General features: G+C 38.5%; 1 protein-coding gene across 1 annotated transcript; it reads left to right on the top strand.

Annotated features, from left to right (window-relative positions):
• Positions 1–311: 311 nt before the first annotated feature.
• Positions 312–9,327, top strand: LOC104540988 (membrane cofactor protein-like; the record flags this gene model as incomplete). The annotated part of the gene is made up of 10 exons (XM_010184924.1): positions 312–503; positions 710–806; positions 1,501–1,586; positions 1,970–2,176; positions 2,978–3,160; positions 3,667–3,855; positions 4,324–4,515; positions 4,841–4,867; positions 5,537–5,603; positions 9,276–9,327. Coding segments are annotated over 10 exons (1,292 nt in total), but the record flags the coding sequence as incomplete, so codon positions are not given.
• Between the last annotated feature and the right edge of the window lie 1,271 nt (positions 9,328–10,598).

The raw sequence follows: 10,598 nt of genomic DNA, 5'->3' as shown, positions 1-10,598 counted from the left end.
ATTGTGTTTAACCACAGGAATAAGGCAAACAAAAAATAAGAGCTGGAAGAAAATGCATTGTCTGGGTAGAATGCTGAAGAATTTGAGCAAACAGTAAGTAACCGTTACTAGGGTAGAGTTGGACATTGAATGCAATTAAAATCTAAATTAAAAATGAAACTTGGTTAAATATAATGGCAGCTTTTCCTCTTAAGAATGACACCTCTGATTTACCAACAAGATGTAAAAACCTACTGAATGAACCTCGTTTCCATGCCATAATGCCTCAACTCTGATTGTGTGGTGCTTTTTCCTTCCCCTCGCTCTGCCAGATGTGTGTGCGCCTCCGCAGCGGCTGCAGTACGCAGAGCTCAAGGAGAGCTTCAGCACAGTGAAGAGCTTTCCTGTGGGCACCACCGTATCCTATGTCTGCCGGCCCGGATACATGGCAATCCCCGGAAAATCGTCAGCTCGTACGTGTGGTGAGGACTTGCAATGGTCACCCGTAGAGCAGTTCTGTACAGGTAATGTGTGCTTGAGCTCTTTTGCTTTTTCCCTTTGATATTTTACAATTTTATTTATTTTTTAAAGGGAGAGTTAGTATTCTGTAATATTTTAAATGAAGCTTGAAAAATGCTAATGGCTGTAAGAGCAGTGTATGGCAAAGAGTTAGTTTTTATATATGACTACCAAGATGTAGATTTTTTTCTTTTTTTTCCCCTAACCCTAGAGAGAAAATGTAATCATCCAGGAGACTTAGAACATGGTTTTATTAATGTGACAGATCTTACATTTGGTTCAAAAGCTACTTTTTCTTGTGAAAAAGGGTAAGTATTTTGGTGAAGTTAATGAATCCTTTGAATTATTTCTTTTTTAATGTTTAGATAAGATTTGAACCAAACTCAAATTTTCTTATGCAGATTCCATTCCAGTTCTGATTTGAAATGTCAAGCAAATGAAATTACGGCTAAATTTGATTTGGTTCCCTGCTTTTAGTTGCTGTTTGCACCAGCCAGGGCTAAAGCTTTTTAGTGAGTTTCTGCGGAGTGAAAACTAGAGTGTTCCATCTAATGACTTCTTTTAATGTTCCTGTGGCAGAGGGAATAAATATAAATATCACCCTTCATTATTGTATTGAATAATGGCTCACCTGTCTGTGTATAGCAAATTGATTCAAAAGCACTGACCCCTTGCAAGGTTTTTTCCTCCCTTTCCTTTTAGCAACTTATTTCTTTAGTATTGGTAACTTTAGGGCATTAGTATTAGGGGGTAGAGATCTTGAAGTGACAAAACTTCCATTAGTTCCTTCAGTGATGTCTCATTTGCTTCTGTTGTGCTTTCAAAGTTGAGACTGATAGCAAAATAAAAAATTATGGTACTATTCCCATTACAACAAAAGCTTGGTATGTCCTGTCCCCATAATCACGGAACAGAATTGTATAAACAGTGTTTTTGTCTGTTTGTTGGAGAAATGAGAGATTTCTTAAGTTTCACCTCCTTAAAGATTTTTTACCTGTCTAGATTCAGATTGCGTGGAACTGATGAAATTTCCTGTGTAATAAAGAATAAAGGTGTTGACTGGGATCGAGATCTTCCCCTGTGTGAAAGTAAGTAAAGAACTACTGTGCTTAAGTTGCTATTCCGATGGTGGTAATTCATTTAAAAGCAGCTGTGCTATAAACTTTCCAGTATAAGAAATGATGGTAAAATAGGATTGTTGGTTTTATTTAAAGCTACTGGGGAAGTGCCTGAGGAGTGACCACTCCGAAAGAGCAGTTATTGTGGTAATTAGGTTGTATTAGTTAAATTCAGTCTCTTGAAATTGAGACTCCCTGTAATAAATGACCATTGGTAGCTCTCAATTATAACTGTAGCTTGTGTTAGAAAGAGCTATTTTAAATTAAATGACTTGGTGATCAAGACTTGCTGTTTCTAAGGTGAACAAGGGAACAGCAAAATTCTGAGACTCGGTGGTGTGATTTATTTCTAGGAATTCCCTGTGCACCACCTCCGAGCATCGCCAATGGCCGCTACACCGAAGCCGCCAACTACGTCTATGAAACGCCAGTGACCTACAGCTGTAATGAGGTGCCGAAAGGCGCCGACCCCTTCTCGCTCATTGGCCCTGCTACGATTTTCTGCGAATACAATACAGAATCAAATGGAGTTTGGAGTCAGCCACTTCCACAATGTAAAGGTTGTTAGAATTTTTAATATGCTTCTTTATTATAGCCTGTGTGACTTCAAAACTTCAATATCTGTCCCTTTTTTTGGAAGTAGGATGGGGGGAAGAGATAGACTTCCCTATAGAAGAAAAGAAACGTATCTTCTGGTACTAAATTTTATATAGTTCCAATGGAGAGGAGATCAACTGCATTATGATTGATTGATTATGACACAGAATAGGACTAAAATTTAAGTTAAAACTTTAAAAATAAATTTATGAGCATGCTATTGGTAGCAGTAACAAGGACAGAGTGAAGGAACTGAGAGACTGTAAAGCCTGGGTAGCTGCAGAAAAACTGTGTAAAGAACAAGACTGTGGCAGCTAGATTGTGAATAGTAAGAAGGCAGGGAAGAGCTCTTTTTCTAAACGCAGCTACTGTGCAAGTGCAGAAATAAATGTGAAGCCCAGCAAGCACAAAGTCTTGCTTTGCAGATCTAGAGAGCAGTACCAGATGCTTGGCTGTTGTCATTTGAACCCTAATCAAAATGACTTTGTTTTCTGAAATACTGCTGCTGTACGCTAATATGTCTTTTGATGGTTGAATGTGATTATATGAATTACTACAAGTTTTTTATTTGACTGTACCATTACAACTCAATAGCTTAAAACCAAGGACTTTCTCCACCTTCAAGAGAACAACCATCTTACAAAGCTCCTCCAAAACAGTTTGAAGAATTAGATAAGAAAACTTACAGGTAGTAAAAGGATGCTGTGTCTGTAGCGGAAGTACTGTTAATAAATGGTTCAGAGCTGTTCTTTTGCCTATTTCAGTGGTCAAATGTGATAACCCGAAAGTTAAAAGTGGAAGAAAAACAGCTGGATTTGGACCTTCCTATAGCTATAGGGACTCAGTCATGTTTGAGTGTGATCCAGGCTATTTCATGATCGGACCGGAGGTAATTACTTGTGGAGAAAATAGCACCTGGTTTCCTCCAAAACCAACTTGTGAAAAAAGTAAGCCTTTTAGTAAGAATCAAGCTTTTCTTGTATGTTGAGAATGTTGTAAGTCTGTCTTCACTAAGATTTAAAATCATAATGGTGTAGCTGCAAATTGGAAGGTGAGAAAGTTGTGGAGCCTCATCTGTTTTTGAATGAGAGTGACTTGAGTTACAGATGTGTGTAGAAGTTGTGGCATGGACTAACTGTGATGTTGCTGCATTGTAATAGTATCGTGGTGTTTGTTCTTGTGATTTCATGTGTCAGTACAGGAGAAAAGATGTGTTTCTGAATTCTGATAGAATTTCTTAGCTGCCACATCATAAGATCATGCTACCTAATGTGTACCTACAGTGATGTTTCTTTGAAGTCTTCCAAAGGAAACGTTTATACTTAAAATTGTGATAAAGTTACACTATTTGGATATGCTGATCTGCTTTTCTTATACAAAGGCAGTAAATCCATGAATTATAAAATATTTAAAGTTTGTTATCACTAAACTTACTTTTAAATTCATATGTTAGTTACAGAAGTTTTATGTGGTGCCCCGAAGATCACACATGGAGTAGTGATTCCAGCAAAATCCGTATATGGAGAAGGAGAGTCTGTTCAGATAAAGTGCAATGCTCACTGCATTTTTCCCGATGGCGCTGAAGAGCTGACAGTCACTTGTCGAGGGCAAAATATGTGGAGTTCTGTACAAAACTGTACATGTGAGTAACACTTAAAGTTGCAGCCACTGAGGAGAATTTTTGGCAGAGTTGGAGTCCTTGTTCAGTCTTAGTTTAGTTTATGGAAGTTGGCAAAGCTCAAAAGCCAGTGTAAGAGGTGTGTTCTGGGAGTGTTTTCTGAAGATTCTTCCTTTGGTGAATGCAGGCTTTACTCTCGCCTCGCTTTGCACCACATGGTCTCTTGTTATCATAGAAACAGAGGTTGTCATTACTTTGATGAAGCTCTTTCTCCTAACGAAGCTGAGACTTGTTTCTGTTAATGTGTATGAAGCACAGCCATCAGCAGAGCTATTTGCAGCCTCTGCATATAAAATATCTTAAGGATTGATTGAACTTCTGATATTTACACAAAAGTGGGTACTTTCTGATGGCGGCTTCTTGAGTCATGTACCAGCTCTGTTCTTGGACTTTATTTCCTTTTCCTTTTTTTTCCTCCTCATCTCTTTCCAGGTGGGCCTGTAAGTTCTGGTTTCACTCCAGACATACATCATGGTAGAGTAATTGATGGGCAAAAACCTTCATATTCCATCGGGGATTTTATTACGATTGAATGTTATGCAGGGTACACATTGCATGGTGAAGCTCGTATTCAGTATATTGGAGAAAACCAATGGGTTCCTGGAGTGCCAACTTGCCAGTTAAGTAAGTATGAACTGCAATAATTTCCACTAGAATGAAAATATGTGTAACAGAAGCTTTACTTCTTGAGGACGTGCTTTTGTATTCAGGAAAAATCATTTAATGCAAACTTCCTTCTTTATCTTGACGTAAGAAAAATAGGTTTTGGTAAAATCTGTTTAAAAATAGGAATATTTTAAGTTAAATAGATGTTACAATATAAACTGCTGCAAGGATTGTATTGACAAGTTTTGATCTATTAGAAATAACTTTGGGAATATTTTTATAATAATGTTTGAATAATAAGCACATGTGTTCCTCTCGTGATACTGATTCACTCTGTTTTTAGGTGGGCTTATTACGGCCATCATCTGTGGTAAGTATTGTGTAAAACCTGAACAAGGTAGAATGTGAGTTGTATTTTTTGTGTGGAATTGATATTCCGGTCATCACCTGTGACTGCAGTAACATAATGTGAATTTGGAGGTTTGGTTATTTTAAAAATGCTTGTTTAGTCCTAAAGCTGCTGATTATTTAGCAATTACAGATTAATTTCCTGTAGAATGTATATTTTTTCCTGTATGTGAGGCACCAGATTTCAAAGGCAGAATTCCACAACTTGGGCACTTTCATAAACACCTCAGAGCTTGGCTTTACTGAAGTGTCAGTAAATACCAGCGCCAGTGCACGCAGGGGCTTGGTCCAGCTTCTGGCCTTGCATTTGTTAGCCAATTTGTAAACCTCCATCTTTTTTATTGTCAAAAGTAATGTTTTTGTTGCCAAACCAAAGTACCTGGTTTAACGTTCCTGAGCTGGTGGGGTTCTGCTGTCTTGGTTGAGTTGAACCAGTTTGAAGAGTCTGGAGTAAGGCATCAAATACCTATTTGTTAAATAAGCTGTGCAAACGTTAAGGTTTTTTTGCTGGGAGAGATTGTATAGCGCTGTGGATGAAGACAGTGCTATGTCTGCTAAATTTTTTAGTGGGTTTTTGTGAGCTAGAAATAATCTTTATCAGTCTAAGGCTTTTTTTTAATTCTTCCCAAAGTGATTGTGGCCGTCGTGGTGTTCCTGGCAGCCTTCTGGATCTATAAGAAATTCTTTTCACATAATGGGTGAGTAAGCCTCCTTTTTTATTGTTATTACTGCAGATTTCTAAATGACTGAGCAAAAGCAGTGCTAACACGTATGTAAGTTTCTTGAGCTTTATCTGCCCTTTTCCAAATGCCTCATGATGATACGTGAGCTTATTGCAGCAGCTGATGGGAAGCTAAAGTGCCTAACAATATATCTGGCTCTGTTTTTATATCTCTTATTCAGATAAGCTGCTAATTAACACTTGCACCAATTTCAGGGAAGGAAAAACCCTGTCCTTAAGCTTGTATGTGGCAGAGGTAGGCTCTCTGAGGAAAGTGATGTTTGCATCTGCTATCAAACATATCCGTTTTACCTCTTAATACCAGTGGTAGTATTGGGTCATATGGGCTTAATCTGTGTTAGTTATGGCTTGGGTACCCTCTGACATCACCAGGACTCGGGTTGTAAGAGCCAGAGTGGTTTACGTGAACTGCAAGCTTTGCAGGGTGACTGGAGGACCACTGTGTTTTGGGCCAGAAGCATCTTGAATAAAATAATAGGAGCTTAGTTACAAGGAAAACAGGAGGAAAAAAATTGACCTAAACTGGTGCTCCTGTGCTGTTTGAAAAAGCAAATGGTCAGCTTTGCTATGGGTATGTTTAGTGTGTGGATCCACTTCAGTTTTTTTCCTCCTGCAGCAGCAATCATTGGCGTCCCTATGTAAAATACTTGCAAAATCAACTGTAAAATATTAGATGCATAAGTAGGAGTGTTCTTCTGTTTTTAATGGGATGTACAGGGTCTTTTGAACTTATCTTCCAAAGAACTGATTGTTATGTATGCTTTATCATGAAGCACTGGCAGGAGATTTGCATTGCTTTTTGCAGTGATATTTTATCTTCTTGAGAGGAAAAAAAAAAAAACAACTTGTTTTGTTAGAGATTTTTTTTGTAACATGCAATACGCTGAAAAATCAGAGCAGGTGAGGTGGTGCACATAGCATGCTATGCTGAGCATCTCATCATTGCCTTTCAACAAAATCTGTTAGAATTTATCTGAAGTGCATGAACCAAATGAAGGGATGCTTTGATACAGCAAACCAGAGGGAATATTCTTGTGGTTCATATTTTGAAGTACACACAGCGCTGCAGCTGTCCTGTATTCCGGGAGATTTTGGCCTTGCTGTCCCACACGGGCTCTGCGGTGCTGTTACCCGTGAGCAGGACCCCCTGCTCCTCTGTGCTGCTGAGTCACTTGGGGCATTTGAGCAACTACATTTCATCTGTGGTGTGGATAATCCACAATCCGGCAGGTCCAGACAGGAGTGCAGGGAAGTTAATAGCATTAGGGCAGCACTTTGCCTTCATCTGAGGAAAGCCTTCTCCGGCTACAGAAAGGAGGAGAGATCTAAAGCAGCAGCATCAAACGTTAGAGAAGGTTAGAGAAGGTTACGTTTCTAAAATTTTACACCATGAAAAGGCTTATTGTGCCCAGTGCTTGCCTTGCTCTTCCTCGCTGTGAATGTCTGACTATTAAACCTCTTTCTTGTCTGAAAGCCCTGATCTAATCTCCTTTTATTAAAGTTTAGATCCTCCCTGTTTAGTTTCTGGATTCCTGATGTAGCTGAGCCTTTGAACTGTTGTGCTTCAAGTACCTCGTACTTGCTGCATTGTAGTCTTCAAATTACCACAAAAAGTCTTTTCTTGCCCTCTTTCTTGTGTGTTTATTCTGCCAGTTTTCAGTAGTTTTATAGGACATTCAATTAGACCTTTTTCCCCTTCTGCTGTTCAGCTCGTACACAGTTGATGAGAATTGCAAGGAAACATGTATTTTAAAAACTAATGTACCAGCTGAGATGGAAGAAACTGCACAAATGAATTAATTGAATCTTAAAAAGGTATACAGTTTCCTCTTAATTTGGACTTTTGCAATGAAGCTTAAGTGTCTTGTTTATGTTATGGTTTACTCAATTTCAGAAGTGTGCAATCTGCCTAGCTGAAAGACTACAATGACCATTCATTCCTTTTGGGAGAATAGGATATATAATGTATAAAGAATTATAATTCAGTGCTTCCAGTGATTGCATATCACAGATCTTAGTTTTGAGTTGTTTTTAAAGAATGAGTAACATCGTTTTCTGTAAGATAGTGACTGTATACACACTCAGTAGAGTGCTTGCACTAGTTCCAGTATGTATTACAATTCCTTGTAACTGGAAGGCTGTTGGAGTTGGAAACCACCTTTGCTGCATTACATGGACACTGAATTGTAAAGGTGGTGTGCACCCCTTTGGAGAAAAGCAAAAGTGTCTGACAGAGTTACTGATTCATCTGCACTTTCAGCTTTCTAGAAGAAAAATAAAATAAATAAAGGTGCAAATAATGCTGCCTTTTTAAACCTTTTTATTAAAAAGCTGGTTTCTTTTTCTAACTCAGAGTTCTGTAGCCCTAAAAAGGGTCAAAATGCTTGTTAGGAACTGGTTTCCTCTGCTGTATTTTAGATTAGTTCTTAGTGCAGGACTCAGATGCATTTGATGGTAGTGATGGTTGCTCCTGCACTTGCGTAGGGTCAAATCAGCTCTGTCAAAAACCTGACTCTTCAACCTTGTTACAACAGGACAGATTGCAGACAGGACAGCTTAATCTGACTGTTCCTTGTCAGTATTTTGTCATTACTGCCTTAACAGTTCCAGTTTGCACTACAAATACTTTTGTAAACTGTGTCTTAGTTTGTGTAGCTTTTCTCTGTTGCACAAGTACTGAGGAGGTGATGGTTGAAACGTGACCTCTTACTCTGACTTAAGATAAAGGTCTTTTCAAATGCAGTCTTGATTTTACTTGCTTGTAAAGAACAAGTGACTGCAGTACCTTTGATATGTTTGAAATGGCTTATATGAAAATACAGCTTGGAGTTTCTTCCAAAAGAATGTATAGATTAAGGAATATCATCTTTACTTCTGAAATAAGATGTTTCTGATTGAGATAGGATTAGTCTTCTGGGTTAGTTTAGCTTATTTTTGGAGAGAGAAGAAAAGGAATCAGGAGTTGGAATAGAATGGAGTTGTTCTTTTGAATAGCACATGCTATTTATTCTATCAGCCCCTGGGTTTTTCTTGTGGTACCTTATGGGATATCTCCTTAGAGACCTAAAGTAATAGTGCAGATGTTTGGTGTGTTTGGGGTTTCTTGTGTTTGGTTTGTTTTTGTTTTTTTCTGTAAAGCAAAACAGGAATTATTCAAGAACTTGAAAACACGCACGCACATACAGATGTAGGGATAGATAGATATATGGATGTAATTATGAGTTTTAATCCTCATGTTTAAGTATTATAAATTTGCTGTTAGCGATCTACAAAATCAAAATTCTTACAAACTAATACTCAGCTTCTGGTTGTAAAATGTGTACTGAACAATTTACTGTATTTAAATTACATTTTAAGGGAAGCTTCTGATGTAGTCTCCAGTTTAGTTAGGAATCCTGAAATTATCCCTTTGGATCAAATGCTCTACTCCGTGGGTCATTCTTGGCAGTCTTAGGGGTGAGATGAAGCAAAAGTCTCCTCAGTCTTGAGTTAGTAAGAGGACAAATTAGTTTAGTTTCATGACTTTGCCTGCTGATTTAATGATAAGACTAAGGATGTGCTTTCAGAATAAATGTGCGAACTATTTAAATGTAAAAATCTCTGATTTGACCTGTTTTTTTGTTTGTAGGAAACGTGACAGCACTCCATATACTGCCGAATATAAGATCTGTAAAGCATGAATTGACCTTTGTTGGGGGTGGGAGGGAATTTGCAGTTGAATATACCTATCAGAAATGGAAAATTATTGCACTTGCTCTGCGTTTCTGTAGATAAATGTCTTGTACTATCTCTTGTACTACTGATTAACTGCAGCAGGAGGTGATTGATAGGGTAAAAAGAATATGTATGTATTTGCTTTTCCTTGTGGGCCACTTGTGCTGTCATTTCTTCGTTGGGGAATGGTGCGAAGGGCCCACATGTGTGTCCTGCACCCGTGTCTGTGTCGGGAGCAGCCTCCAGTGCTACCTCTTAAAACCCAAATGTGCTCCTTGTTCTCTTTTGCCGTCGGGGCGGTATAAATGCTTATGTTGTCTCTTGTATTCTGAAATGTTTTATTATTAATTTCCTTAAGAGATTGGTGCCATTGAAGGCTGTGTCTTTTTGAAGCTATCACAGTTCAGATCTTGTATGTACTACCTCTGTGTTTGCCAACGTTGGTTTCTGTATATGCAATGAATTAAAATGTGCCTTTAAATCAGAGTTCTATAGCATTTCCATTGCCTTTAAGAAGGAGAAAAGCCATATATATTTCTGACTCTTTGATATTGTCCCAGATACAGTGGGTTTGCTGGGATGGAAAACTGAAGGTTTCTATAGCAGAGGTATCCCCTGTCTCTGGACTTGTTGGCCAGTTGACAGAAGGTACCGAATTGAAGGAACTGCTGAGAAATCAGTGGTAGCCGTCTCCTGTCAGGAACGCAGTATAAGCTCCTTAGGACACTTGATTTTTCTTGAGCCTTGCTGTAAGTTTCTGAGATAATTTTGTTCCTTTTTAGGCTAGAAAAGATACTGTATGGACATAGCTTTCTGACTTTTTTTTTTTTACTTGAAACCATCAGTTCCCCATATAGCATTTCCAGTCTCTGTACAGACTACAATGCTAAATGTAGCTCCGTAATGCTGGATTTAGCATCGTATAAGTATTGAGGAAGCCTTTCCCTGTCTGACTCCCTCCTTTTCTCATGTTAAAGGAAGTATTTGGGGAGCGGAGCGGTGGGGATGGTGGCAGAAGCCGGGGTCTCCCTTTAGAGCTGTTTGCTTTCAGGAAGCGTTTCAGTCAAAACTGTGGCTCCAGGAGCTCCCATGACAGCGTTTGCTGTGAATTGAGACTCAGATGTGCATTGATAGCTGTTACTTTAAATGCTTACTTGCTATTTCTTAATTCCTCATTAAAAACAAAAGCTTAATTAGGACAGGTTTTGGCTCTGTAAATCTCTGAATTTGCTGTCAA

Source organism: Mesitornis unicolor, unplaced genomic scaffold, assembly GCF_000695765.1.
Source record: "Mesitornis unicolor isolate BGI_N332 unplaced genomic scaffold, ASM69576v1 scaffold47805, whole genome shotgun sequence".
In the NCBI taxonomy this organism is placed as follows: Eukaryota; Metazoa; Chordata; class Aves; order Mesitornithiformes; family Mesitornithidae; genus Mesitornis; species Mesitornis unicolor.
This window is presented reverse-complemented; position numbering and strand designations above follow the sequence as displayed.